The sequence below is a fragment of the Amorphotheca resinae genome (genome assembly GCF_003019875.1).
Source record: "Amorphotheca resinae ATCC 22711 unplaced genomic scaffold M430scaffold_1, whole genome shotgun sequence".
In the NCBI taxonomy this organism is placed as follows: domain Eukaryota; kingdom Fungi; phylum Ascomycota; class Leotiomycetes; order Helotiales; family Amorphothecaceae; genus Amorphotheca; species Amorphotheca resinae.
The window spans coordinates 1,163,902-1,190,650 of record NW_020194471.1 but is presented as its reverse complement, the minus strand read 5'-3'; the positions used below and the strand labels follow the sequence as shown (position 1 = coordinate 1,190,650).

The 26,749-nt window shown below is 47.6% G+C and overlaps 11 protein-coding genes across 11 annotated transcripts; 6 read left to right on the top strand and 5 right to left on the bottom strand.

Annotated features, from left to right (window-relative positions):
* Nucleotides 1-6: 6 nt before the first annotated feature.
* Nucleotides 7-1,609, bottom strand: M430DRAFT_14748 (hypothetical protein; the record flags this gene model as incomplete). Its single annotated transcript, XM_024863067.1, has 5 exons — nt 7-168; nt 230-646; nt 701-1,053; nt 1,114-1,384; nt 1,445-1,609. 5 exons carry the CDS (start codon nt 1,607-1,609, stop codon nt 7-9), a joined length of 1,368 nt encoding a protein of 455 aa, XP_024725002.1.
* Nucleotides 1,610-2,989: 1,380 nt separating this feature from the next.
* On the top strand, nt 2,990-4,053 carry M430DRAFT_23922 (hypothetical protein; the record flags this gene model as incomplete). The annotated part of the gene is made up of 4 exons (XM_024864983.1): nt 2,990-2,998; nt 3,050-3,122; nt 3,186-3,746; nt 3,857-4,053. 4 exons carry the CDS (start codon nt 2,990-2,992, stop codon nt 4,051-4,053), a joined length of 840 nt encoding a protein of 279 aa, XP_024725001.1.
* Nucleotides 4,054-4,964: 911 nt separating this feature from the next.
* Nucleotides 4,965-7,125, top strand: M430DRAFT_46571 (hypothetical protein; the record flags this gene model as incomplete). Its single annotated transcript, XM_024867857.1, has 5 exons — nt 4,965-6,146; nt 6,198-6,458; nt 6,512-6,641; nt 6,704-6,978; nt 7,054-7,125. 5 exons carry the CDS (start codon nt 4,965-4,967, stop codon nt 7,123-7,125), a joined length of 1,920 nt encoding a protein of 639 aa, XP_024725000.1.
* A 649-nt stretch (nt 7,126-7,774) lies between these two features.
* Nucleotides 7,775-9,897, bottom strand: M430DRAFT_112298 (hypothetical protein). The gene is made up of 8 exons (XM_024861469.1): nt 9,534-9,897; nt 9,418-9,443; nt 9,299-9,367; nt 9,043-9,249; nt 8,551-8,996; nt 8,397-8,503; nt 8,070-8,345; nt 7,775-8,020 (listed from the first exon to the last, which is right to left on the bottom strand). Exons 1-8 carry the CDS (start codon nt 9,784-9,786, stop codon nt 7,833-7,835), a joined length of 1,572 nt encoding a protein of 523 aa, XP_024724999.1. The 5' UTR covers nt 9,787-9,897; the 3' UTR covers nt 7,775-7,832.
* Nucleotides 9,898-10,820: 923 nt separating this feature from the next.
* Nucleotides 10,821-11,631, bottom strand: M430DRAFT_38247 (hypothetical protein). Its single transcript, XM_024867230.1, has 3 exons — nt 11,463-11,631; nt 11,356-11,406; nt 10,821-11,311 (listed from the first exon to the last, which is right to left on the bottom strand). The coding sequence occupies exons 1-3, from the start codon at nt 11,531-11,533 to the stop codon at nt 10,972-10,974; spliced, it is 462 nt and encodes a 153-aa protein (XP_024724998.1). The 5' UTR covers nt 11,534-11,631; the 3' UTR covers nt 10,821-10,971.
* Nucleotides 11,632-11,794: 163 nt separating this feature from the next.
* M430DRAFT_112293 (hypothetical protein) lies at nt 11,795-13,634 on the top strand. Its single transcript, XM_024861468.1, has 2 exons — nt 11,795-12,133; nt 12,181-13,634. Exons 1-2 carry the CDS (start codon nt 11,888-11,890, stop codon nt 13,309-13,311), a joined length of 1,377 nt encoding a protein of 458 aa, XP_024724997.1. The 5' UTR covers nt 11,795-11,887; the 3' UTR covers nt 13,312-13,634.
* Nucleotides 13,635-13,927: 293 nt separating this feature from the next.
* On the top strand, nt 13,928-17,308 carry M430DRAFT_112291 (hypothetical protein). Its single transcript, XM_024861467.1, has 6 exons — nt 13,928-14,013; nt 14,063-15,266; nt 15,314-15,620; nt 15,669-15,869; nt 15,926-16,157; nt 16,205-17,308. The coding sequence occupies exons 2-6, from the start codon at nt 14,371-14,373 to the stop codon at nt 17,185-17,187; spliced, it is 2,619 nt and encodes an 872-aa protein (XP_024724996.1). The 5' UTR covers nt 13,928-14,013; nt 14,063-14,370; the 3' UTR covers nt 17,188-17,308.
* On the bottom strand, nt 17,276-18,654 carry M430DRAFT_154557 (hypothetical protein). Its single transcript, XM_024863253.1, has 2 exons — nt 18,115-18,654; nt 17,276-18,066 (listed from the first exon to the last, which is right to left on the bottom strand). The coding sequence occupies exons 1-2, from the start codon at nt 18,409-18,411 to the stop codon at nt 17,365-17,367; spliced, it is 999 nt and encodes a 332-aa protein (XP_024724995.1). The 5' UTR covers nt 18,412-18,654; the 3' UTR covers nt 17,276-17,364.
* A 676-nt stretch (nt 18,655-19,330) lies between these two features.
* M430DRAFT_54984 (hypothetical protein) lies at nt 19,331-21,822 on the top strand. Its single transcript, XM_024868509.1, has 4 exons — nt 19,331-19,938; nt 19,987-20,303; nt 20,351-20,570; nt 20,619-21,822. Exons 1-4 carry the CDS (start codon nt 19,654-19,656, stop codon nt 21,609-21,611), a joined length of 1,815 nt encoding a protein of 604 aa, XP_024724994.1. The 5' UTR covers nt 19,331-19,653; the 3' UTR covers nt 21,612-21,822.
* Nucleotides 21,823-22,027: 205 nt separating this feature from the next.
* On the top strand, nt 22,028-23,659 carry M430DRAFT_54983 (hypothetical protein). The gene is made up of 5 exons (XM_024868508.1): nt 22,028-22,102; nt 22,187-22,344; nt 22,402-23,028; nt 23,079-23,266; nt 23,320-23,659. Exons 1-5 carry the CDS (start codon nt 22,066-22,068, stop codon nt 23,567-23,569), a joined length of 1,260 nt encoding a protein of 419 aa, XP_024724993.1. The 5' UTR covers nt 22,028-22,065; the 3' UTR covers nt 23,570-23,659.
* A 267-nt stretch (nt 23,660-23,926) lies between these two features.
* On the bottom strand, nt 23,927-25,115 carry M430DRAFT_92509 (hypothetical protein; the record flags this gene model as incomplete). The annotated part of the gene is made up of 3 exons (XM_024869716.1): nt 23,927-24,453; nt 24,512-24,971; nt 25,059-25,115. The coding sequence occupies 3 exons, from the start codon at nt 25,113-25,115 to the stop codon at nt 23,927-23,929; spliced, it is 1,044 nt and encodes a 347-aa protein (XP_024724992.1).
* Between the last annotated feature and the right edge of the window lie 1,634 nt (nt 25,116-26,749).

The following is a 26,749-nucleotide window of genomic DNA, read 5'->3' as shown; positions in this document are numbered from 1 at the left end:
AGCTACCTAGTACTTCAATTTTCGATCTATGGCCATCCACGCGATGGGTCTTTGTAGAATCTGACCAAAATTCAGCCTATCAATTAGGCTCCTCAAAGGATCGGAAGTCACTGATTCTATCCCATGCTCCTTGTTCCAAACAGCCCTGAATCCAAAATCCTTCCTCGCCTGTCCAAGTTAAAATCCCATCAGCAAATGCTAGCCCTGCTGCCTTAAGCATCGGACACACTTTTATTCCAACCTGGACATACACTGGCTTACTGTGAATTCCGTCACCGGAAACAAAATCGAGGTCATAGAGCGGTATGTTAGTCCACGAGCTAACCACAACATTTGGCTCCTGGCAACCCCAGTCAACGGGACCCAGAGGGCTGTTCCGCACATTAGAATGCTGATCAATGATTTGCTGCACTGGAGCCGGTCGTCGTGCATCTACGATAGCTGCACGAATGTGACTTGCGGCTTGGATCACTGGAGGGCATTTCGGCAACGCCTCTACCTCCGGATCTGGGGTTGGGATTACAAGCCACAGATTGTGAAATTCAGCGTTCTGTTGCAATAATCTGCCAACATTCATCACGAAAGAGAATTGTGGTGGTCCGGCCGCTTTTTTCGCAGCGAGTTGTGACATCTCTGGCATGGTGCACTACGAATAAAGTTATTGGCCTGATATAATAATTCATAAATGGGTAATGCTTACTTTATATATCCATGCCATGAGCAAGTCATGTTTAGTAACTCGGATTCCCGCTGCTTCTGCGTCTTTTGCTAATTTGTCAATGACGAAGTTTGGTATAAGGGCGGTCCTTTCCACTCTTTTCGGACCCCGCCATTGATTTATGCGCTGTCTCACACCCCCCATGAGTAGGGGAATCCATCCGTTGGAAAAGAAAATCTTGTGCCTGACAGCAGTTGGCTCTTCAGTCTTCGTCTGTGGTGGTGGGGAATTTGGAATGTTTTCCTCGCGTAATTTCAGGGGTTGCCGAGGTCTCAGGGGTTCGATGGTTTTCCCTTGAAGCAGAGCACAATATGCATTGATTATATGGTAAGTACCTGTTTAACGTTCAAGTAAGTATTGTATTTGATTTGTCAAGGGTAGACAGTTGACAGTACCATTCGCATCGCATAGTGGATGCTGAACTGTGAAATGTATCAAACAAGCGTCGTTGAGCGAGGTGACACGGATGGTCAAAGCCCGCGGAAACAACTGATCTTTCAGTCCCTCACTGAAATATACAAGTTGATTGAGGATGGTTGAGTCAACTACATGTTGTGCAACAGCATCTTTGTGGCCCGGAAATGCTTCATCGAAGGTCTTGTCAAGTTTTCTTTCCTTCCAAAGTCCTTCGAGCTCTGGTTCTTGACTTGGGAGAAATTCAGTGCGCTTAGATTGGTTTTGTTAGCTCAAAGAGTCTCTGATAGAAGTTGCTTGGTGGGTGTTTACTGCAAGGTTAATGCGTTTGCTCAAGACTGGCCACGTTGCAACCAGAGCCAGGGCCGTGGATTTCAGCAGTTCGGTGTCAAAGAGCTGTCGAAGAACTAAGGTGACCTGAAGTTCAAGGAACCTAGGTGCACCGAGGTCAAGGTTATGGAGCTCTGTATTATCCATTGTCCAATATTTTCTGCGCAAGTTTCGGAAACTGAATACAAAATTGAAGGAGCAAGGGCTATAGTAAAGATAAGGTGTACTCAGTCGGCCGTGTCTAGCAAGTCAAAACCTTTGTACTGGAGGACTGGTGAATTGTTGGAGAGGTGGGAAAGATCGACAGACTTACAGGAGGCATACCCGTTTTCTTCCCGCCTTCTCTTCTTGCCCTCCTATCCGGACATCTCAAGGTAGCATCCGTCATCTTTGCTTACGTGCTCTCTACCTGGAATTTGCATGCTCCTATCAGTATGTCAAAATATGCAGGCAAAACAGGCAAATATGGCAATCTTTCCCTGCCTCCCTGCGTCCCTCCAAGGAGAAACCCCTCCTTGGCTATCCTCATTTTTACTTTCTCTTAGTCAAGGGAAGACCTCGAGCCAAAATGAAGGAACAGTAACCAATCATAAAAGCAAGATAAGCAGAGGACTCAGAAAGGAGAAAGTGTCTTCCTTGTCTTTTGCCTCTGATACAATGATATCAATTGACTTATCTGGATTTTCCCACTAAAAATGTAGGTATGTTCACATGTATCGTTATGATTCTTGACTCTTGAGTAGTTCACTCAGGAAATCATTCAGAGCCAGCCAGCCACATTCTGCAGGGCGGAACAACTAGCTAGGTGGTGGAAGCAAAACCGCCAATCAGAGAGTAGACAGGCACTTTTCTCACGCTGAGCCACTGCGATTTGCCAAGTAATCGGTAGGAGATTTTCCCACATAACGATCAAAAATCCTGGTCCATCACAGTCTGTCATAAGGCCAATGATCGGGATACTAGGCCCGGCCCGCACCTCTGTTTTAACTGTTTTCAGATAATGCATGTGGCCAGTGTGGCGCTCTTTTTGGTTTAGATGATCTACTTCTATACCTACGGATATGCTTATGTTTATCCTGATTGGCAAATCAAGTATCGAGTCAGCCCCGGTCTCTACCCATGCTCCCCACATGTTCCTTCTTTCTAGACGAACAATCTATACAGGCTTTCAGTTGAAACTCTGATATGCATGCAATATTAAAAATGCATATATCCTCATTGCTTAGAAATCGGCATTGCTTAGAGTTTCGCTTTTCGACTTTTCTGATTATGGCAAGATCCCAAAGGAAATGGAGAATGCACGTTTGCAAGAGGTAGGGAAGAGGAGGAGGAGAAGGGGTAGGTAGTAGGCTCAGGAGTCTTCACAGCAATACCATGATTATCATCTAAGACTAAATGGAGTCTGGAGATAGGGCTTCAAGTACAGTATAAATGCTCTATCTTCTCCAAAACATCTTGCCAGACCGGATAGCTCGCACTCAAACCTTGTCTCCTTTGAACAAGCACTTATAAATTGCACACCAAAACATGTCTTTTGTAAGATCCATTCATTGTTACTAGTTCAAATTCTAATCGGTTTGAGTCCAGATTCTATGGCCACTCAAAGCTCTGGTAGAGGAGTTCAAAATTTCCTGGGCTTTTAATCACAGAGATCTAACAGGTAAGGTGGTTAAAGATCTTTCAATACATGGAGAGTTTGGGCTGATTACTACTGACCTATTAGCCACGGTTGTTCCTTTCTCTCTGTTTACTATTGCATCTTCCCTCGAGTCCCAGTCGTCTCCGGCATCGATACTCAGCAATGTCGCCAAATCTGCTACTCTCGCCTACATGTTGCTTTATACGTTCACAATCAGCAATCAGATCAATGGAATTGAAGAAGACCGCCTGAATAAACCTGATCGCCCGATTGTCTCAGGCCGCATCAGTCTTCAAGCTGCCTATACCCGCTACGTTCTTCTGTCCATTGCATCCTTAATCTATTCTCGTTTCATGGGGGTAGAAGAAGGTGCTGTGATGTTCATGGCATTTGGTGCTATGCATAATTTTACGGAATTAGCATCATTTGGCCCAACCAAAGATCTCCTCACGACTGCCGTTCTCACAAGTGGGTTATACAGCGCGTGGGAACTTAGAGGGGGCACTACGCGGAGGGGATTAGAATGGATCATATATCTTGCATTCAATCTCCTTTTCAGCATCTCGATCCAAGACTTGCGAGATGTCATCGGCGACGCCGCTACAGGCCGGCATACGACTCCCCTAATGTTAGGAAAGCCATATGGTAAGCCCCTGCCCAACCTTTAGAGGAAAAACGCCGACGTGCAAGAAACAGACCGAATATATATTGCTGTGTGCATGCTTTCAACAAGGGCCTTGACGTTGAAGATTCAGTATCTGAAGAGCAACCATCCATATGCATCGAAGGCATCTGCATTTTTGATTGTGATGACGGACCTTTTCCTGGTAATTCGGGTTCTTACGCGACAAACCATTGCAGAAGACAAGAAGACGTATCGCCTTTACATGCTCAGATTCTCTGTGAAGCTTCTCTTTTCTTCATTCGTTCTATCAGCATGATTAGCGATTAACTGGATAGGCAATTCTGTGCTATGTGAGGTGATATTAGATAAACATGCAAGATACAAAGTTCAGGATTCTAGTCTAGAGTAAAGGAGAATGCATTGTTGCAAGTTACTTGCAACACTTCAGTATCAAGGGCTTCATGTGATAATATGATTTTGATCAATAATTGGTATTTGGAGGGGTAATGACATGCAACCGGCAAGATGGCTGGGGCTTGATAGTCCAGGTTCATGCATTGCATGCATTTCCCCATCTTGGGTAAACTTGCATATAGCCAATTGCCAAGTGGGTGCAAGTTTAGACTGTCCACCGCGTGTTTCGAGGGAGCGCAGCCACGCGGCCATGTCACGCTGCATCGTTCATGTCCACCAGCCTTGGACAATGGTATCTCGGCATCGTGATGAACCAGCATACAGCATGCCGTTCACTCGCTCCTACGCACATGCTTGGGCAACTATTACTAGCGGCCAGCAAGTCCATCACAGCAAGACCAGTAGACTTTGGACAAGTTATCTGGTAGGTCCGTAGGGCCAACTGACTTCTGATTCGTCACAAGTTATAGTGGCGAGATCGAACGGTGGGTATGGGCCATGGCAAGTGTGATTGAGGATCCTTGCAGCACCCAATAGAAAACATCGACAGAAATGAGGCTGGCTGAAACAGATAACGACATATGAGATGACTTAGAACCAAGGAAGAAGCTGTTTTAGCTGTTGAAGTTACTGTAACACCCTTGGGACTTATGACAACAGACTCTTGGCTGCATTTCAAGACGCGAGGATCTTTACGACAGTTCTACACCTTCTACTGCCTTGCACAGAGTCTGCAAAGCCTTTGGCATATTGAGTCTGAAGAAATACAGCCGCAAGTAAGCTCCCTCAAAATGAGCGCCTATAATGTCGCCGACGAGCCAAGTATGTACGATGTCCCTACAACTCTGGAAGAGTATAGGATAATTTACGCAAAGTCCATACAAGATCCGGAGCACTTCTGGGCAGGGAAGGCACGAGAACTGCTGCACTGGTATCAGGACTTCCAGACTATTCACACAGGCAATTTCAGCGACGGGGACAACGCTTGGTTCTTGGAGGGCCGTTTGAATGCCTCCTACAATTGCATTGACAGGCATGCACTTCGAGATCGTCACAAGATTGCTATAATTTCTGAAGCTGATGAGCCAGGAAATGAACGAAGCATAACGTACGGAGAACTACTTCGTGATGTTTCTCGTTTGTCCTATATCCTCAAAGATATGGGGGTCAAAAAAGGAGATGTTGTGGTTATTTATCTTCCAAACATACCGGAGGCACTTGTAGCAATCTTGGCATGCTCAAGAATTGGAGCTGTTCACTCGGTCGTTTTTATGGGATTTTCTGCTGCATCTTTGCGTGACAGAATCCTTGACGCACGCTCCAAGTTCATAATAACTACCGATGAAGCCCGGCGCGGTGGTAAGACAATTGCAACCAAGGTGATCGTTAACGAAGCTCTCTTGCAATGCCCTCTCGTTTCGGGCTGCCTTGTGCTCAGATACACTGGCTCTGACGTTCCTTGGAGTCCTTCGCGGGATCTTTGGTGGCATGAAGAAGCAGGAAAATGGCCCGCATACTTTCCTCCCGAATCAATGTCTGCCGAAGACCCCTTGTTTTTGTTGTATACTTCTGGCTCTACCGGCAAGCCCAAGGGTTTGATGCATACCACAGCGGGTTTTCTTTTGGGGGCTGCGATTACTACCAAATATGTCTTTGATCTACAAGAGTCAGATCGGTATTTTTGTGCCGGGGACATTGGATGGATTACGGGCCATACATACCTAGTCTATGGACCACTTCTACTTGGAAGTACAACGGTCATATTTGAGGGTACGCCTTCATACCCAACCTTCTCTCGATTCTGGGATATTATCGACAAGCATGGTATTACTCATTTCTATGCTGCACCTACTGCCCTCAGAATCCTCAAGCGGGCAGGTCCCTCACATATAACCGCACCTATGAAAAAGTTGAGGGTCCTGGGATCAATAGGAGAACCAATTGCACCGGAAGTTTGGAAGTGGTATTACGAGACTGTAGGCCGAGGGAGAGCATATATTGTAGACGTCAGTTCATAAAGCAATCATGAAACTTGAGTATAGCTAATGGCAGTATAGACTTATTTCCAGACTGAGACTGGATGCCATGTTGTTACGCCTCTCGCGGGTTCTATCCCAACCAAGCCTGGGAGTTGCACAGTCCCATTCCTTGGTATTGAACCAGTTATTATTGACTCAATCTCAGGGGCTGAGCTCCAGGGAAGCAATGTAGAAGGAATTCTGGCCATTAAGCACCCTTGGCCTAGTATGGCACGCACTGTCTGGCGTGATCATGACAGATATATGGGCACATACTTCAACATCTATGGCGGATACTATGTACGCGTTTAAAGACTTCTTCATTGTTCGCGTCATAGCTAACTCTGTCCCAGTTCACAGGTGATGGAGCATATCGTGACGAAGATGGCTACTACTGGATTCGTGGTCGCGTTGACGATGTCGTTAATGTTTCAGGACACAGGCTATCAACCGCTGAGTTGGAAGCCGCCCTTCTTGAAAATGGTATGCTTTTTCCCATAGCTCTGTGATACAGTTCAAGCAATTAACTCATACGGTATATTAAGCCCACGTTGCCGAGGCAGCAGTTGTGGAAATGAATGACGAGCTTACAGGACAAGCACTTGTTGCGTACGTTTCTTTAAAAGAAAGCTGTACTGATACAGGAATCATGAAAAAAACACTCATTGAGCAGGTCCGGAAATCAATTGGATCATTTGCAGCTCCGAAAGCTATCTATTTTGTTAGCGATCTTCCAAAAACTCGCTCTGGAAAAATTATGCGCCGTGTTTTGAGGAAGATCCTAGATGGAGAGAGAGAGAGCTTCGGAGATACATCTACCGTGAGTCTGCTGGGAATTAAAATGCTGTTCTAAATTCCTTGAACTTGAACTCGAAGTGCTAATAATGGTCTTCAGCTTTTGAACCCTTCCATAATTCAAAGCATCATTGAAGTTGTTGAAGAGGGGGCCAGTGATGGAAAGAATTAAGGAGGCACAACCCCGCTTGTACATGAGGAAGGCGAGCATCAGTGCCAAACTCTCCTCGACATATCGTGAATCAAACATGCTGATTAACTTCATGTTATGATCTCTTCTGTACCTCTTAAAAGGGGCCAAAGACGCCCCAATGCATGTCTACATGTTGGATAGGTTGAGAGCAGCGGCTTGAGCGGTCTGTCACTTGTGTCCGTCTCATTGTCAAGTACACAGTACTTTTGCCCGCGTGAAAACCACTAAACGTGAAGTAACGCTCTACTAGCTGCACAAGACATCCGGAAGAAATAGCAGAAATGACAAAATCAAAACGATAATGAAGCCGTACTTCGGCATATAGCCACGCGCAGCGGCTATAGTGTTCTCGTGAAGTATGTCGGATGTTTCATTGCGGAGGAAGAGAAGGGGAAAATGGACGAAATTGTAGGGAAGGGCGCTTCCTCAAATATGCGCAGTACGGTATAATAAATACCTACAAGTCCTTCCATGCCGTAGAACCCCGCGAACTGGTTCGACTTGTCGGCGGCAGTTTATAAAATGAATCAATATCTCTATCCAGAAAGAAATGGAGAACAGATACGACACTCTTTAAAGGTAATAAATGCGCTATGATTCGACTAATCTTACCACAGCACCATTGATTGCCACATTGCTCCAAATTGTCCAATGGTCCCAGGGTGAGCGTTGGAAACTCTATGACCCTAAACGTTGAACCGGAATCCTTTCTCCCCAGCTTTCGTTGTCGGCGTATTTACTGCATCCTTGACGTAAATGCCCTGGTCTAATTTATGGTTCAACCTCACCAGTATGATGCGCAGAATTATAGCAGCTATGATGGACATAGCGCACATGGCGCAATTCACACTCATTGCGACCACATACCTCGGCGCTGCGTGGTTGTTAGAAAGATTCCTAGGAGGAATAGCAAGTAATCTTACCTGCGCTTGCACTGTACATGTAACTGGCATAGATAGAACTGGAGTTTGAAACTGCATTAATGAATGCCAAAGCCGCGGCTCGTTTTGCAGGCGGTCGTGGAAGAGAGTTACTGATCCAAGCCAATGCGACAACGAATCCTGTATAGACTCCTGGTACCATGACCATCATTGCGAAGTACCTCGGCCCAATTTTTGTTGTGCACGCTGCGAGAATAAATGCAAAGACAGCGAAACAGAGTGGGATAGTGATATGTAAGAAGCGTTCTCCGGTTCGGTCTAGGAGATATCAGTAACGCGTTATTTGTAAGGGTGGATGAAATTTTATACCGGCGTGCCAAGAGTTCAGAAACGTTGTGATAACTGCTAGAACATATGGCGGGGCTGTCAAAAGAAGTGTTTCGACGTCACTTTTATGGAGGGTAGATACGACAGTCCTGGAAATTTGTCAGCGTCAAAGTTTCAAGAAGCCAGAAACACCTACGGAAAGAAGTTCGTGACTGATCCAGACGCCACGATTCCAAATATCAGTACAGTAAGGACGTATGTTTTTATGTCCAAAAAAGCAAGCTTTAACCCATGCTTGAACGACTGGTCTCGACTATCAACCCAATCGTCTTGCCCAATATCCTCTTCAAGTCGCCAGACGGCGAGGGATCTCTCCTCCTCTGATAGCCATTTTGTCGTTCGAGGGAAGTTGGGTAACATGAAGTATGATGCAAATGCAATGACAACTGTAATGGATCCCTCAATGATGAACAGCCACCGCCATGCCCGTAACCCCCGGGCGCCGTCCAGATGGGCTCTTATACCAGCAGCGATGAGACCTGAAAAGGCTCCGCTAATCAAAGAACCGGAATAGAACATTGCAGTTCGAAGCCCTAATTCTTTCCTTGTATACCAACATGATAGATAATACAGGCATCCAGGCTATACATGTTCAGTAGAGACAGGTCCAAGGGGTACGTAAACTTACAAAGTAAGCTGCCTCGACAAAACCAAGCATGAAACGGCAAGCAACGAGTCCGCCGTAGTTTTGGCATGCAGCCGTAAGCCCAGAAATCAACCCCCAGAGTACCATGCAGCTGGGTAAGTAGATGCCAGGTTTTCCGATTTTGTTGAGAAAGAGATTTGAGGGGACCTGCATCAAGAGATATCCCACGAAAAGGATACTGACGGATGTCTGTCACAATGAATTAGCATCGAAAGTAAATTGAGTTGGAAGGGCACACCTGGAACTCCACGCCTTTCAAGTTCAGATCCGTTAATATTCCTGCCAACTTCGCCGCTGCAATGTTGTTCTATAGCAGTTAGTACCATGGCTATGACCGCCCTAATCGGCAACACTTACTCGATCCAGATAGTTCATGATATACACTAGAAGTGTTTTAGACTCCAGACGGGCACGACAATCGAAAGCGCGCCTCCAAGTTATATGTCAGGGGAACGTGAAGACAAAATACGTACTCAAGATAACCATTGGCATCAGTCTCAAATCAATCTTCCTCTTTAATCTTATCTCCATTTTTGATCTCTCCTCCGGAGTCATATTCCGAATAAATTCGGGAGCTTCCAAAGCTCGTGCTGGTGTCACAGAAGACACCGTTTTATCTTTTCCATAACTATCGACATGCTGTCCTTTGGGTCCTGAGGCTAAGTCGGCTAACTCAACCTCTTCGCCCGAGGGGGCTTTCTCGAAATCATCATGGGCATAAGCCATATGTTGATACTGTATGATATTGAGGATTTACTCGATGTACCTGTTCACGACTTGAAGAAATTGCGCCGAACGACTTTGAGAAAGACGGAGAGCTGGAAGATATAGGATTTCAGCCGGCATTGGAACGTGTTTGCGATAAAAGGTCAAAGTTAACTATAAATCATCCAACAATACCTTACCAATGCGGCTACCCCTAGCCAGTAACTCCATCGTGAGCATGATTCAAGGTCAAGCGGAATATGCCCGCTTTTACCCAGCCACTGACAAGCGACCGTCGCGGGGGTTAGACAAGGGTCCCCCGCTTCAGGCGGGGTACAGTAAACACAGCGCGGAGTACACAGTCAAAAAGGACAAGTTCGCTGGGGTTTGGGAACGCTAGTCATGATTTGCAGGAAATTCCTAAATTCCTAAGGGTGACACTGGACATCCTAACACTGTCCTTGATCATCTGACCGAAACCTAGCCTATCCTAAGCTGCGGGGAACTCGGCCAAGAGGTTTTAATATACAGGGTACATCTGGGTAAAGAGTGGTGAGGCGACGGAAAGCAACGGTTATGAGTGCTGGCAGAGTATAGCGTTGGATCTCGGAACTTCACAGGCTGTATGAGCGAGAGCCCCTGGATGATGGGTCTATAAGGGCCTTCCAGCAGATGCACTGCACCAGCAAAGAGATATGCTGATAGTCTCGGGACTTTGAATCGGGAACCTTACAGACAACGTATCGCGGCAAAGTTTCAAAAGCTAAGCATTCGGCCAATCAAATATTACCAAAATGAAATCTGGCTTATCCCCAGCTATTGGAGATTCCTGCTCTCGAATACTTGCTGTGGATGACTGGAAAAGAACTACAGCAAACAATCAAGACATATTCCTCCTTGCCTTGAAAGTAGAATCGACATATTCGCCACTAAGAGGCGGATCATAAGACAGCCGTCACGACTAAGTTGCGGAGATTGAGAATCTTTATCAAAGAGAGGATAGCGACCAGAAATTCAAGATTTCATGATGCCCGGTCACCTCGGACTGAAGGGCTCACCTGCAGTAAAAGAAGTCCAATCCGAAGGACAACAGCAAAATAAATAGATCAAAAGTTTGGCGGGTTAAGTGTGACTTTGGGCTTCCTGACTGGTCATATAGAAAGAAAAGGCTCGAACAGTTGTATGCATGATGGATAATCCTAGGCATCAAAGTTTGGATTGCTGCACTAAGATCTTTCGGAGGCCTTCCTTGAGATCTCCGTTCATGCCTTTTGCAGCTGGCCGGCCGGTCTCTCTATCGACGAAGACATGTACTATCTCGCCCACAGCTTTAACTTCATCAACTCCTCGTTCGAATAGAGCTATCTCATATGTAACACTACTCTTGCCCAACTTGTTGACTCTTAAAGCCAGCTCGGCAACGGCAGGAAACGCGATCGAGCCGAAGAAATCGCTATGAGAGTGAACGACCAGTCCATACTGAGGAGACGTGGGTGGGTGTAATCCACATTCCTCAATGAGATATGTGTTGACGATGGAGTCGTATCTGGAGATGTCAGATGACGTGGACTATGTTTGAGTAATACTTACAAGAAATTGTAGATGCTATTATTCATATGGTCATACATATCATTGTCAGACCTCAAATTGGACAGTTAGTAAAACGTAATTAGATATCAGTTGTGGGACCTAGATACCATCGTGTTCTGTACTCGAGAAGATAGCCATAATCCTTTCTCCTTCGGTTCTTCAGTTCGCCGTATGCCATGGCTTGTGTATTCGGCTCTATTTGACCCGTCTCACAGCACGAGGTTTCTACCAGGTTGCTGGCAAGTCAAGTCATAGTTCAATCATACATTTGTATAGGGAATGCGTGGTTGAGAGGAGGAGAAGTTTAGGCCGAGGTACTGGCCCTGCAGATCAAACCCACCTTGCCCACTTTGTATTTTTCTGCCACCGCCTTTTGAATATTTCGCGACCATGTACCAATTCAACCAAGTAGGTATCCTCCATCTTTCGTTCAAATATTAGCAAGTTTTCTTGCAAGACTACCTTCTCGCTGGCTCGATCACAGCGCCTCCTCGAACTCCTCGCTCGGCGAGCTCTACGGGCCAATCCGACAATGGCGCTCGTGGAGGTGCCCAAAGGCTATCCTCCACTGGAGGAGAAGAAACCTTTACAGGGCCCTCCTCCCGTCATAACTACGCCTTGCGACCCATGGCCTCGACCATACTACCTCGAGAACGGGTTGCGACGAGTGGCGCCATATCACTTCACATACAATACATACTGCAAAGAGAGGTGGAGAGGACGAGAGCTCTTGGACATCTTTGCAAGCGAATTTCGTGATAGACCAGTAGAATACTATGTACGTAGAACCCAGTACAACCAAATGACTTATTCTGACGGAACTAGAAAGAGGCTATAGAATCAGGAGCGGTAGTTGTCAATGGTAAGCCAGTCCAGACAACAAAACATATCGTCAAAAATGGAGACGTTATTTCCCATACATTACACCGACACGAGCCCCCGGTCACCGCACAGCCTATATCAGTTTTGCATGAAGATGATGACATGATCGTTATCAATAAACCATCTGGTGTTCCTGTCCATCCTGCTGGTCGTTACAATTACAACTCGGTGGTCGAGATAATGCGGGCAGAGCGTGGCCATGCTTGGAACCCGTTACCGTGCAACCGGCTGGACCGACTGACAAGTGGAGTCATGTTTATTGCCAAACACCCGAAGGCAGCAGAGAAGCTGAGTATGCAGATATCACAGCGGACAGTCAGAAAAGAGTATGTGGCACGAGTCAAAGGAGAGTTTCCCGCAGAACCGGTCGTCTGCAACATGCCGATACTACAAATATCTCCAAAACTTGGCCTCAACCGGGTCCGAGCAAACGGAAAATCTGCAAAGACTGTATTCCACCGTCTTGCGTACTACCCACCTACCTCAGACAGTCCCTCAAAAGAACCCACTACTCCAGAACAAGCCAAGCTTGAGGAGGCAAGGCCGTGGCTAAAGAAAGAAGGGTATTCTATTGTTAGATGTCTCCCGGTAACAGGCCGCACGCATCAGTTAAGAGTCCACCTACAATTTCTTGGGCATCCGATAGCCAATGATCCAATATATTGCAATCAACGTGTTTGGGGGGCAACGTTAGGAGCCCATGATGCTGATGCCTCTCAAGATTCAGACGAAGATATCATCACACGCCTCTCGAGGATGGGAAAGTCCGAAGTGGCTGATGCTGTGGCATATCATGACGAGATGGTCGATGAATACAATAGAAAGAAGGCTGAGAAGATGTCAGGCGAGCTGTGTGATGTGTGCTCTACGCCACTTTACACAGACCCAGGGGAGCAGGAACTCTCCCTGTGGCTCCACAGTCTCCGCTACGAAGATGCCTCTGGAGCTTGGAGTTACGTTAGTCCTTTACCTGCGTGGGCCCTTCCTCCCGAAGGTATGGAAGGAGCAACGGAAGTTGGAGGAATGGATACACTGGTCGAAGCAGTCAAAGACGAGAACCCTGAGATCGCATAACTCTTGCAATGTTGACTCGAACGGCATATGTGCATGGTGTCTAAGGGTACACTACCCGCATTTGAACAATACTCCAGCGCATAGAGTGACCCACACGCCACCTATGAGCAGCGAAGTTTCCTGACAAGCATAAGGCTAAGTCAGTTGAGATCTTAGGAAGTCACCGTTGAGTTCTTGATATCTACCGAATTTTGCATCCAGATAGCTGGAATTCGGGGATTTCGCACATTTGAATATCTCCTCCTCGGGGGTTGAATGATTTGGGCGGCAGCAATCTAGATTTTGAGAGCTGTAGATAGAAAGAGCAGACCTTGATATCATGCACTTTATTCTTTCGCAAATAGAAAAATCCGCGAATGAATCTTTAACCCCTCCAAATATTGGTACACAGGCCTACTCTAAAAGAGAAATTCTGGTAATTGCAAGTTCGTAATGGCGAACGTGGTAGCTTCACTCTATTTCTACTGAATGAAGTACCTAGGTACGTAGGTACGGTACAATGGACCTCGGCAATCGCATCTCATCGCATCACGTCGCGTCTTTCTTTCACTTGGTCGCGACGACAACCCCACCACATTCGACAACACGCCACCATGGCGCATATGGCGCAGGCAGAGGACGAACAGACTACTGAAGACGAAGACATCGTCGCCAGATATGGAACCGACAAAGCTCCAGTCGAAACTGATCAATATATCGAAAGTCTGTTGCGCCACTTTCTATTTTCGCTCCCCGGCTGACGAACTTGTAGGAATTGTCGGTCCTTTATCGAGCGACGAAACCAATTCAGATGTTGAGATTACAGATATTAGATCTTTAAACAGTGACAGAGGAAAAAGGAAATCAGGGCAGAAAGTCCAGTTCTCTGACGATGAGGATGACGAAGACGCATACGAGAAGTTCAAAAATCGGAAGAAGGCAAAACGACAGAAGATAGCCGCAACGAAGAAGAAACTTAACGAGCAGACCAAAGCTACTATTGCCGGCAGAAGAAAAACGAAGGAGCATGGAGGAACGTCAAAGAAGGCGAAGGAGTACGGGGATGAATCAGACTACGAGATGGTTGATGGGGAAGTCCCGGAATATCTGCAAGAAAGGCGCAAGGAATTCGACAAGAAATATCAGATGCTTAATATAGCGGGCCTTCAGCTCCCACCACGTTATGACGATATTGAGTTCTCAGACGACGAGAGACTCGCAGATCTCGAAGAACGACCAGCTTTCCCCAAAAGTGTTGAGCCATCTCGACCATACAAAGACATCGCGCTACCACATTCGGCCGGAGTCATACCTGCTTCCATCGCTCAGTATCTGCGGGATTACCAAGTTGATGGTGTAGCATTTCTCCACGAACTGTTTGTCTATCAAAAGGGCGGAATTCTAGGTGATGATATGGGTTTGGGGAAAACTGTTCAAGTAGCTGCGTTTCTGACAGCCGCATTTGGCAAGACGGGGGACGAAAGAGATGCGAAACGCATGCGGAAGAAGAGAAGAGCTCCGGAGAAGCCTTGGTATCCTCGAGTGTTGATAATCTGTCCAGGTTCTCTCATAGAGAATTGGAAAACCGAATTAGCCCGCTGGGGGTGGTGGCATGTTGATAAATTTCACGGCACGAAGCAAGAGAAAGAAGCTGTACTTCAAAGCGCAACATCCGGCCGATTAGAAGTGGTTATTACAACATACACAACCTACAAGAACCACAAGGAACAGCTAAATCTGATTAAATGGGACTGCATCGTTGCCGACGAGTGCCATCAAATCAAAGAACGATCCTCTCAAATAACACAAGCTATGAATGAGGTTAATGCTCTATGCAGGATCGGACTCACTGGAACAGCGATACAGAACAAATACGAGGAACTGTGGACATTGCTGAATTGGACAAATCCGGGAAGGTTTGGACCACTCTCTACGTGGTCATCTAGTATCAGCACCCCTTTGAGGATAGGGCAATCGTAAGTTATACTAGCAAATTGTCTTGCTCTGCGGCTGACATTTCAAGTCATGATGCTACTTTTTATCAACTCAAGCAAGCCCGTATAACGGCCAAGAAGTTGGTACAAAATCTTCTGCCCCAATTCTTTCTGCGACGGATGAAAAGCCTTATTGCGCATCAACTTCCAAAAAAGACCGATCGGGTCGTGTTCTGTCCGCTTACTGATACTCAGAAAGCTGCGTACGAACTGTTTCTGGATAGTGATATCGTTGATGTTGTTAGACGCTCTTCTGAACCATGTCCGTGTAATTCTGGCAAGAAGTCAGGATGGTGTTGCTACGCAACTTTACCCCATTCCAATACGAAGTGGCAGGTAAGTCAGAAGAGGTATTGGAAATCTAAAGGCTAACTTTTCCACAAGTCTTTGGTTTTCCCCGCGATTACAACTCTCCAGAAGCTGTCTAATCACTTAGCACTCCTCATACCTAATTCTCAGGACCCACAAGAGAAGCAAGAGCGAGACCTAGAATTTCTCCAGAAGATGGTCCCGGATGGCTGGCAAGATCTATATGCCAACAGAGACTCCCTTTTTAATCTGGCAAAACCTGATTTCTGTGGAAAGGTATAGTGGGCCAGCTTTATTTTCGCGGCCATACTGTGCTAATTCCCCTTTTCTAGTGGAACATTCTGAAGAAACTTCTGAAATTCTGGCACGAGAATGGCGACAAAGTCTTAATTTTCTCTCATAGCGTTCGACTTTTAAAGATGCTGCAGCTCCTCTTCAGCAACACTAGTTACAATGTCAGCTTTCTAAGCGGTTCAATGCCAAACGAAGACCGCCAGAGAGTGGTGGATGAGTTCAATTCCGATCCAGGCCAGTTTGTATTCTTGATCTCTACCAAGGCTGGTGGTAAGTGAAATATGGCGTTATATTGTTCAAGGCTCACATTGCGTTAGGTGTCGGGTTGAATATCACAAGCGCCAACAAAGTCGTGATCTTCGATCCAAACTGGAACCCGAGCTACGATCTACAAGCTCAAGATAGAGCATATCGCATTGGCCAACTTCGAGATGTGGAGGTCTTCAGACTTGTTTCCGCCGGGACGGTAGAAGAGGTCGTCTATGCTCGCCAGATCTACAAACAACAGCAGGCTAACATCGGCTATAACGCTTCTACCGAACGCCGTTACTTCAAAGGAATTCAGAATAACAAGGATCAGAAAGGGGAGATCTTTGGCTTAAGCAACCTTCTTACATTCCACGGAGACGATATTTTTCTCAGAGACATTGTCAACAAGACTAATGTTGCGGAAGCCAGAAAGGGCGTTACTATGGTTGAATTAAATATGGAGGATGCATTAAACGATGAAGATAATCCCTTAAAAGTTGACGATGATGATGGGGATGGGGCTATGAGTCAACTTGTTGCCCTGCTCACCGAAGGAGATGAGTCGAAGCAGAAGAAATTAAAAGCTCGGCCTAAAATGGACCCCATACAAGCCATTCTTGCATCTGCCGGTGTGGAATATACTCATGAGAACTCAGAGGTCATAGGCTCATCAAAGGTCGAGGCACAACTGAGTCGTCGGGCAGAAGAAACAGGAAACGATGTGCAAGTCGGTGAGGAGAGGCTATTCGCTGAGAGCCAGTCGACCGCTGCTGGGCCAGGGGCAATCCAGTATCAATTCCGTCCCCCGGAAGACGTTATGTTGCGGCAGTTTTGTACGATGGCGAAGACGTTTGGGTTTTCCAGTGCTACAGAATTCGCATTTGTAGTTGAAGGTTGGACCCAGAAGCAGAGAACCGATTGTTTGGAGAGATTTTATTTGAAGAGAAAGGAACGTTTGGCTGAATTGGAAAGGGAGAAAGAACGGATCAAAGATGTTTCTACTCCTGTTTTGGATGATGGCGTTGAAACGGATGATGGCGATGAATTGTGATATATGATACCCTGGGAACTGGCGTTGGAAGAAGGATAGATATTATACGTTGCTGTCTTCAGCATTTATTTATTTATGCAAGCTGTAACCCAATGATACTTGTTTGTATCTTCCGCCACTATAAATAGTATATGTAATGTTCCAAACCCATTCCGATGGTACCCTGATACAAGAAATCTAATCACTCGCAGAGCCCTCATCTTCGCTCTGAGCCTTCATCTCCTTCAGACCTCGGCCCTTCCCTTTCCCACCACCTCTCTTCCCCTTGACACCCTTACCCCGCAGACCTATCGGGACCTCCTTCCTAACCTCACCATCCTCGAACAGAACCCCGATATCTGCTCGTCTTCCCACCGCCTTCTTCCAGTACTTCTTCTCGATGACTCCGTTGGCATCACCCTCCGTGACCACATTCCCGTTCTCAGCTCTCGCCCACGTGATACTGTCATCCGCCTCCATCACAGCTCGCAGGTCGATGAAAATCGACACATCAGCGTCGCTGAAGGGGCGAACTTCTGTGCCGTCTTCTTCGACTTTGATGGAAGCGAATTGTAAATGTGCCTGTCCGCCGGCTCGCTTGATTCCGCCAGATGCAAGAATCAAAGGGTAGTTGGCGTACGAGGTCTCGTAGACGATCAAGTCTGGGAGATCCTCGGTTTCGGAGGTGATGGGTGTGAATTTAGGAGCTGCGGGGGCGGCAGCAGCCTGGGGAGTATGTGTGGGGTTGGCACGAATAAGGTAGTCGGAGGGGTCGGAGGAGTCATCTTCGGCCTCTGGGCTAAGCTTCAGGGCAAAGCGGGACTTGGAAGATGGGGAAACGACTAAGTCTTGGAGCTCGGAGAATGTGACTTGGAGGGCCTCGAGATTGGGTCGTTGTAGCTATGGACTGTTAAGAGGTGCAAGAAGAGGAGTCAGGGTAGAACTTACGACTTCCTCGCAATCGACCCAGCCCTCCGAATCAGCTACCAGCTTATCGGCCCCCTCCTCTTGCTCCTCGCCCTCTTCCACAGTTCGCTTCAAGACCCAGCTCAAAGCTTTAGAAATCATAACCTCTCGCTCATCAACGATGCTGTATCCTCGGCCTCTGGTCTTGTTGCCTTTGGCGGCGCTGCCACCGTGCCTAGATCGGCCGTGTCTGGAAGAGTTTTGGGAGACAGGAGATGGGGGCATTATCTCGCGGTCAAGGGTGAGCCCTTGCATAGCTGGGAGAACTGCTGCGGCCATCTTGATAGTAGTATACAAGAATCGAACTTTGAAGTTTGGAAATTGGTGATCTGGAAACGGTGGAGTCTGGTTATCTTGGGGAAAGTTCTGAGAGATGTAGGAAAGACAAGTTGGAGGGTATGAGACAGAGATATATAGGACGAATGTATATTAGGAACCAGTAGTCGCCAACAAGACGGTGAAGCCACGTCTTGCTCCTCCATCGGAGACGCTCGTCGCCAACAAAGGTAGGCTACAGCTACCTCCAGCCAACCGAATGTTATCAGCGAGTTTATCCATCTCCTTGCGTGCATAATGTGCATCAACTAATGCCTCGTCTTATTCGCAGTGGCGGGGTCGTTCTTGCAACGGCCTTGCACTCGCATGAGTATCTTACACTAGGCACGAGACAAGCACAGCGGTGTGGTCCTCACGTATGACAACAAAGCGATCAAACGGCGGCTCGCCCCGCAACAGAACGCGTGCAAGACTCTCATGCGTTCGTTCGAGGTCTGGCGGGGCTTGATGTGTTCAGTGTGAGATAGACGAATAGATGGGGGTTGGCAAGAAGCGGTGAGCTCTGCGTCGTATGCGTATGCGCGCGACTACTGTAGCTCCGATCCATCTGCTATCGACGACGGGGATGGCAAGGACACAGGCCTCTTCTCCTGCTCCATTCTGTGACATGCATATGATAAAAGATCGAGACAACTTTGCCTCGATCGATTCTTGATTTCTCTTGGGTTCGTTGTTGGGGGCGGTGTTTAAGTCACGTGACTGATATCCACGTGATCACCCGTTTGCAGATGCTTTGGATGACGGGAGGTATATCCATTTAAGCACTCGCTTTTCAAAGACCGCGATTGATAAGTCGCAAATCCGTATCGAGGATGTTAGCCAGAGAAATATCAGTCCGCTCTGATTCCCTTGCAAATGAGCAACAATCTCAGGTTCTGATGCAATTGCTTACATAAAGTGCGCCGGAACAGGGCTTCCCCCTGGTGCCTTGTGAGGCCTCACCTGGATACGAGTGCAAAAAAATCATTCTCTCGTTTCCACCATTGATGGAGGGACGGTGACGGTATCCGGACGCTCTTTTTTCCAGAGGTATACTTGTGTCTGGACAGCGGCTTTGGTGAGGACGAGGTTGGAGCAGCAAACTGGACGAAGACTTCCGACCCCTGAGAGTCCCTATATTTCTCTCCATCCGCGTCCGCCGAGGTCACATGGCTCGCTCGACAATATAGGTAAGCAAGGTAAGCAATGCCAAGCACAATGTCGAGCTACACGCCAATCGATCACAGCGATGCAGTCGGCACTGTTGTTCATGGGACTGGTTACAATGTAAACACTCCTCATAATGAGCCTTCTCATGATCGAGCTCGCCCACGAGCCTTCAGTAGAGAAGATGAACAGTCACTTCAGGATGTCCTTCCCACGAAGAAGGCGAAGGAAGTCGTTACATGGAGGAGTCTGCCCCATAAACGTCAATTGACAATCTTGACCCTTGCCAGGCTTTCAGAGCCGTTAGTTCAGAGTTCTCTGAGAGTGAGTCCGAATCCAGCAATTGGATTGGCACGTTCTGACGCACAACAGTCCTATCTCTTCTACCAACTCAAGTCTTTCGACAGGACCCTCCCTGATTCTGTCATTGCCTCCCAAGCGGGTGTTATGCAGGGAGCGTTTGCAGCTGCCCAACTATGCACGGCGATGTTATGGGGGCGCTGGTCTGACAGGAGAGGACGCAAAAGAATCCTCTTGATAGGACTTATGGGAACCATGATTTCATCGGTTGGATTCGGCTTCTCAACGACCTTCTGGCAGGCTTTGATCTTTCGGATGATGGGTGGCGCCCTGAATGGGAATGTCGGTGTCATGAGAACTATGATTAGTGAAATAATTCGGGAGAAGAAGTAGGTTGCTAACTTCATGTAGCTGGAAGTGCACTGATGATGGCCAGGTACCAGTCAAGGGCTTTTTTGCTACTGCCCATGTGCGCAAACATTGGGGTGATCATTGGTCCAGTATTGGGAGGCATGACTTCTGACCCAGCTGCCAACTATCCCCACCTATTTGGAGGGATCAAATGGCTGGAGAAGTTTCCATATTCTCCACCAAATCTTCTAAGTGCTATATTCCTGAGCTCTGCAGCCCTTGCCGTGTTTTTCGGCTTGGAAGAGGTACCTATATACCAATGTAGTAAGCCCAACCTTTGCTAACTTTCTTAGACCCACGAGTTATTTAGAGATAGAAAGGATGTTGGGCTAAAAGTCGGGCGCCAAATAGCAGCCTTCTTTCGACGACTCGTTGGGAAGGGTAGCAAAGTCGACCGCGGAGGCTACATAGCTATTGTTGGCGGAGAACAAGAGCTCCTGGATGGAGCGCCTCCACTAACAGCCAAACCGCAGAAGCAGGTAGCGCCTCGCTATCCAAGCAGGCTCCCATTCAGACGCATCTTTACCCGCAACGTTATCAACACTTTGATAGCCCATGGTCTGCTTGCTGGCATAAACGGAACCTTTCAATCGATCTGGTACTCTTTTCTCTCTACACCCGTCTATGACCCCGGTCATCCCTATCCACCGAATTACAAACCCCATCCGCCACTCCGTTTTAATGGCGGCATTGGTCTCCCGCCTCGCTCTGTGGGTATGGCCATGGCAATCCTAGGCACCATTGGCATTACTCTCCAGCTCTTCATCTACCCAGTAATCAATGCCCGGATCGGTACCGTACGGAGTTGGCGCATCTTTCTTTACCTCTTTCCAGTCGCCTTTATACTGATTCCGTTCCTTTCTCTTATTCCCTCCACGACACCTCCTCCAAGTCAAAAGACGGGGTTCACGATTTGGGCCGCGCTTACTGCCTTATTATTTATCGTAACAATCGCCCGGACCTTCGCTACTCCTGCTTCAACTATTCTAATCAACAATTGCTCCCCACACCCTTCTGTGCTCGGTACGATTCATGGGATAGGGCAGAGTGCGAGCTCAGGAGCGAGGACGATTGGGCCTGCTGTGGGAGGATGGCTATATGGCCAAGGACTCGAGAAAGGCTGCGTAGGGGCTGTATTCTGGGTATTGGCTGGAATGGCAAGTGTCTGCTGCATTTCAAGCAACTTCGTGAAAGAGGGCGATGGACATGAGATTCGACTTGAGGGTGACGATGAAGCAGAAGAGGAGGCGGAGAGGATAAATAGGGAGCTAAGAGGTGTGAATTAGGAGAGGATCAGCTACTCAGCTGCAACTTGAAGGGCGAGCTTCAAAGGCCTTGGGACGAGTACCGAATATAGGACAGTGAGGTCCTCACTCTCCATCCTAGCTAGATCCAAGGCTTTTGGATTGTAGGAGCTGTGAATGTTCTACGTGTAGATGTAGATTTGATACCTTAGAATATAGAGTCCAGACACGAATCATGGATTTTAGTTGTCCCACTCCCCGCATAAGCGAAGAAGCTCCCTTCACTCGTCGACAGGCAGTGACATTCATGCCTACGTACTCAAACCTTCCTACCTATTCAGCCGCATGTGTACATTAGCCAATCATGAGAAACGCATTACCAACCTACCGACGCAAGCTTCCCACGTGAGGAGGCCGTCTTGAGATATCTTCCCTTCTCAGGACTTTCTTTTCGACATAATTCCCACGACCTCAAGAGCGACAAAAGAGAAGCGCGATGGTTCGATTAAGCTCAGTGATTCTGGGGACAGTGGGTACGTAGATCCTTGTTAGTGGGCGAAAAAATAGCGCAGAGCGTTGAATTAGTCAGGAACGCGTGAAACTAACACCCGTGACAGCTCTCGTGTCCTCGACAGCATTCGCGATTTCGACGACGACTGCATCGGGCTTTGTTGCCAAAGATGGGAGCGTGGCTTTTGCGCTCAATATCCCCCAGGACGATGAAAGCAATGATCTATACTTCAGCGTGTCAGGGCCGAGCAGCAGCTCATGGATTGTCAGTTCGCTCCAACTTTCGACGCAATTACTACTGTATGTGCTGACTAAGTGGCAGGCTGTGGGAATGGGCAACAATAAGATGGATGATACCTTGATGTTCTTGGTATATTCAGACCCTACTGGAAAGAACATTACCTTGAGCCCTAGGCTTTCATACGGCCATGTGGAACCATCCTATACCTCGAATCTAACTATCCATGTCCTTTCTGGAAGTGGCATCTCGAACAATAAAATGACAGCCAATGCGATGTGCCAGAACTGCCGCAGTTGGAAAGGAGGGTCAATTGATCCAACAAACACCAAGGCCCAGTTCATATATGCAAGTGGGCCACATGGGAGCCTTAAATCCAACTCGTTCACGGCCGGCATCCAACGACATGCTTCGTATGGAACGTTCACAATGGATTTGACCAAGGCTATTGGCGCTGCAGCTGTTCCGGCTGCTATGACAGCAGATACCTCGGGTACATCACAAGAGAGCGAAAGTTCCGACCACGATTTTTCTGGGGCATTTCATGCTTGTCTAATGATTTTAGCTTTTGTAGGGCTCATGCCCATTGGGATATTGATCCTACGGGTCATGAACAGTGTCAAGTGGCATGGCTTCAATCAGGCATTGTCTACCGTTGTTGCACTTGTTGGAGTATTTCTGGGTGTTTACTGTGCCACGATGTATAATCGAGTAAGCCAGCCTCTGAAATACAAAGTATGTCCGTGCTGACCTATTCATAGACGAAGAATTACACTTCTGCTCACCAGATCTTCGGTCTTGTCATTACCGTGGCAATGATTGCCCAATTTGTGCTCGGATTCATGCATCACCGGATCTACAAGAAGACGTTGGCCCCCACAAGGCTCGCCCCGGTCCACGTGTGGCTCGGGCGTCTCGTCATCCCATGTGGGATTGCAAATGGGTTCCTGTAAGTCAATCCCATACCCGAAAATCAACCACAGTCAGCTAATACCAATACAGAGGTTTCCCCCTATCCTTGAACTCCAAATACAACTGGGCGCTCACTGCACTGCTCCTCCTCGTCATATTCGTCCTCGCGCTATTCATATTCTACAGATGGAAGCAAAACAACCAGAATGCCCGGGTTCAGGTAGGGGGAGGTGAACCTGAAAGAGTTTATCAACCACAGCCTTGGAGCACGGCCTCATCACAGCGCGATATCCATTTGACTCAGATGAATGATCCACGGCCTTATGATATGCCGAAGTAGAATAGATAATTATGTTGAGTAAAGAGTTATCACCAGCTGGGATCCGAGGAATGGCAGATATTGCAATGGAGCTATTTGTGTGGGCGTCGGCGTACGGAATGCATGGTTTCAGGGAACCTCGACCTACCTATTTTTGATCCTGTACAATTAGGAATGCATGCAATACAAACCACAAAGTATTGTTATACGAGCTTGAGTGAGTATTTACTCTTTGAAGCATATAGCCCACTCCCTCTCCTTTGACTGATATCGATTGATCAAAGATTGTATTCTTGGTTCTTTGCTTCATATCAGCTATTATTATCTAAGACAGGTATTGTGAAAGCCACTTTTCCCACATGCCAACAGCCTAGCAACCTAAAGTTGGAATTGCAAACTTTCCGTCTTCCCATGCCCCTCACCACTCCTCAGCATCTTCTCTAGGATCTCCAAATCAGCCAATGCTTCTTCAGGGGACTGCTTCGGATTCGGAACCCCATCTATGATGGCCTGTGCCCACGCTGCAACTTCCTGCTTCACACCACTGCCCTCATCCGGAAACTCCTTCACTGAAGGGGTGGCAGATTTGCCCTCTCCTTGAACGACAGTAACTTTGCCGCGGGTGACAGTGACAATGCCCTTCTCACACGCCACGGCGTATTCGCTCCCCGTGAACGTAGTGCCGAAGGAATTCGCATACGTGCCCGAAATTCCGGACTTTGTGTGCCAAATCGCGTTGATAGTATCGACGGGGGGAAGATGTTCTTGGAGCAGAGTCGTGAAGGCAGATACGGCGGTGGGTTTTGCAGATTCTCCCAAGAGCAGACGGGTAGCAGCGATGAAGTGTACACCTCCGTCAAGCAGGAAGCCACCTTGGTAGTCTGGCTTCTTGCGCCATGCCGTTTCTTACCTCTGGTCAGTTACGAGACCCAAGGTAGCAGAGGGGGAATTGGGGACACGTACCGAAATACTTATCGCCGACCTTCACATTGCCAAACATTTTGACGCTGAAGCCTAGGATCCTACCCAGCTTCTCGACCTCCTGTCTGCCATACTCGAAACTCTCGAGGAAGCGGAAGTTCTCGGCCACGGCCCACGTCGCGCCGCCCTTCACCTTGTCGCTGCGGTAGTACCTGATCAAGTGCTCGGCGCGCTTGACATCGCCCGCGATCGGCTTCTCCGAGAGCACATGCTTGCCCGCGGCGAGTGCGGCTTCGATGTATTCGGGCTGTTTGGTGATGGGCAGGGCGAGGATCACGGCGTGGATGTCCGGGCGCAGGAGCAGGTCGTGGTAGGTCTTGCCGGCGCCTGCATCGTCCGAGTAGAGATCGACGGTCGGGCCTAGTTCTAAGGCGCTGGCGGATTTGAGGGAGCGCGAGTAGACGGCTTTGAGTGTGAGGTGGGCGGTTGCGTTGACTGCGGGCTGGAGGCGGGGTTAGTGAGTGGAAACTCTTATCGTAAGGTATCATGGAGGGGTCTGGAAGGATTTGATCAGGATGTTGGGACGAACCAGGTGCTGCTCCTTCACGAAGATGCCGCTCCCGATAATAGCAACGCCGAGAGACATCTTGATAAGTTAAAGTTAATCGAGGAGGAAGAAGTGAGTAAGGGGTTGGCTGTTATTCAACGTGTCGTTTATATTGCATTAACAGCTACCGGGTAAATAGGTAAAGATCGTGATAGCACGACAGTTCTAACTAGAAAATAGCCTATAATGAATTGCTCTAGACATCTACCTTATGAATTCATTGGGGAACTGTAATCCTTCTTCTTTTTCTATCAATTATTCTCTTTTCTAGAATTTCAAGTACCTAGCTGCTATATAAAAAAAATTCCGGGCTAATAGAGGATAGAAAAGGACCTTGTTGGACTGTTTGTATGAGTTGAATCAAGATTCAAATGTGGCACGGACAAGCCAAATGAGCCTGGAAGAACTTCGCCGCAGAGTCACTGTCAATTCAAATGAGGGAGAAATCCCAGCTGTCACTGCACATTCCATAAACAACAGAATTTTTCTTGCCAGTCCTTGTTCGAGCATTGTGAGCAATTGCTAATTTCGGTATATCAGAAGAGAAAATTCACACGCTATAGAAGCTGTGACTTACCCATGCAGGCCAGGCATTGGCCTTCACTTTGGGCTACAGAGTGCTTCCTAACCTCAAGAGCAAGAAGATTCGTCCCTATCTTATGATTCTCATCCGCTACGGTGTAAGATATCGGAGAATAAGAAGATGGAAAAGGCGGATTGAAAGAAATGGCTAACCTTGCCCGGAAATGGGGGAGCTGAATGTTGAAATTCAGGCAAGTCATTACTATAGTGTGGGTTATTCTCATAAGAGAGATTGAGCCTCGAGGGTAATATTTCCTTCGACAACTTTGATGACGGTTTGCCGCTTGGATATCTTGACGTTCGCGAGATGATGAGATACGTACAGTACCTTAGTGTCAAAGGGATGGCCTATGATAAATTGCTACAGTATAGACACCTATTAGAATGCGGGGATGCGGGGTTGATAGTTATTTAGGCAATTGTGATTTACTCTAATCGATTTACTTTTCTTTCCTTTTCCAGAACCAGACGTCTGATTATTATTCGATGTACATACAGTACAGTAAGCCAAGAGTCTCCACATTGGCGGAAAGGCTTGATGCTTTATAAATAGCTCGGGAGATCATGCAACTGCCGGACCTGGGGAATTCTTCCCTGCCATTTGACTTCGTTATCTCAATTGTCAAGAGATTAATATCGAGTTTTCCATTATCAAATTGGCGTAAACCAGGCGACCTGTTCATAACGAATGGCAATCGTGGACCCTCCGTGCGTTCTCCCTCTCATCAACCTTCTCACATGCGATTGATTCCCCCTGGGCTACATCATACATATTTACCCAGCTTTCGCAGGGGGCGGGAGATGAGCCGAGTCGTGCTTCGATGAATGATGGACGGCTGTTCGACCTTCGACCGCCCCATCCCCTGGCCCAGCTGTTCTCATGCCTTGAAAGTCGAAGTGTTCATGATATATCCGCCCAATCAGATCGTGGACCTCCACCCCGCCACAGGGACAATGGAACCGAGGACGCAGCCACAAAGCTACCCTTCATCAATCATCAGACCCTCTGCGCCAGACCCTCCGTGCAGGAGTAACGTTGGGGTTGATCAACACGTTCCTGAGCTACACGTCTTGAGCTCTTGGCAGGATTC

Excerpts from the sequence above, each read along its gene's own strand:
- M430DRAFT_112293 (XM_024861468.1), top strand. The coding sequence starts at position 11,888 with ATGGCGCTCGTGGAGGTGCCCAAAGGCTATCCTCCACTGGAGGAGAAG. Across the intron at positions 12,134-12,180 it reads ATAGACCAGTAGAATACTAT|AAAGAGGCTATAGAATCAGG; the intron begins GTACGTAGAACC and ends TGACGGAACTAG.
- M430DRAFT_38247 (XM_024867230.1), bottom strand. The coding sequence starts at position 11,533 with ATGGCATACGGCGAACTGAAGAACCGAAGGAGAAAGGATTATGGCTAT. Across the intron at positions 11,407-11,462 it reads CTCGAGTACAGAACACGATG|GTCTGACAATGATATGTATG; the intron begins GTATCTAGGTCC and ends GTCCAATTTGAG. Across the intron at positions 11,312-11,355 it reads AATAGCATCTACAATTTCTT|ATACGACTCCATCGTCAACA; the intron begins GTAAGTATTACT and ends TGACATCTCCAG.
- M430DRAFT_154557 (XM_024863253.1), bottom strand. The coding sequence starts at position 18,411 with ATGGCCGCAGCAGTTCTCCCAGCTATGCAAGGGCTCACCCTTGACCGC. Across the intron at positions 18,067-18,114 it reads GGGTCGATTGCGAGGAAGTC|CTACAACGACCCAATCTCGA; the intron begins GTAAGTTCTACC and ends AACAGTCCATAG.
- M430DRAFT_112298 (XM_024861469.1), bottom strand. The coding sequence starts at position 9,786 with ATGGCTTATGCCCATGATGATTTCGAGAAAGCCCCCTCGGGCGAAGAG. Across the intron at positions 9,368-9,417 it reads TCATGAACTATCTGGATCGA|AACAACATTGCAGCGGCGAA; the intron begins GTAAGTGTTGCC and ends TAACTGCTATAG. Across the intron at positions 9,250-9,298 it reads TGAAAGGCGTGGAGTTCCAG|ACATCCGTCAGTATCCTTTT; the intron begins GTGTGCCCTTCC and ends TCATTGTGACAG.
- M430DRAFT_54984 (XM_024868509.1), top strand. The coding sequence starts at position 19,654 with ATGCCAAGCACAATGTCGAGCTACACGCCAATCGATCACAGCGATGCA. Across the intron at positions 19,939-19,986 it reads TAGTTCAGAGTTCTCTGAGA|TCCTATCTCTTCTACCAACT; the intron begins GTGAGTCCGAAT and ends GACGCACAACAG. Across the intron at positions 20,571-20,618 it reads TGTTTTTCGGCTTGGAAGAG|ACCCACGAGTTATTTAGAGA; the intron begins GTACCTATATAC and ends TAACTTTCTTAG.
- M430DRAFT_112291 (XM_024861467.1), top strand. The coding sequence starts at position 14,371 with ATGGTTGATGGGGAAGTCCCGGAATATCTGCAAGAAAGGCGCAAGGAA. Across the intron at positions 15,621-15,668 it reads ATTCCAATACGAAGTGGCAG|TCTTTGGTTTTCCCCGCGAT; the intron begins GTAAGTCAGAAG and ends CTTTTCCACAAG. Across the intron at positions 16,158-16,204 it reads GATCTCTACCAAGGCTGGTG|GTGTCGGGTTGAATATCACA; the intron begins GTAAGTGAAATA and ends ACATTGCGTTAG.
- M430DRAFT_54983 (XM_024868508.1), top strand. The coding sequence starts at position 22,066 with ATGGTTCGATTAAGCTCAGTGATTCTGGGGACAGTGG. Across the intron at positions 23,029-23,078 it reads GTGCCACGATGTATAATCGA|ACGAAGAATTACACTTCTGC; the intron begins GTAAGCCAGCCT and ends ACCTATTCATAG. Across the intron at positions 23,267-23,319 it reads GGGATTGCAAATGGGTTCCT|AGGTTTCCCCCTATCCTTGA; the intron begins GTAAGTCAATCC and ends ATACCAATACAG.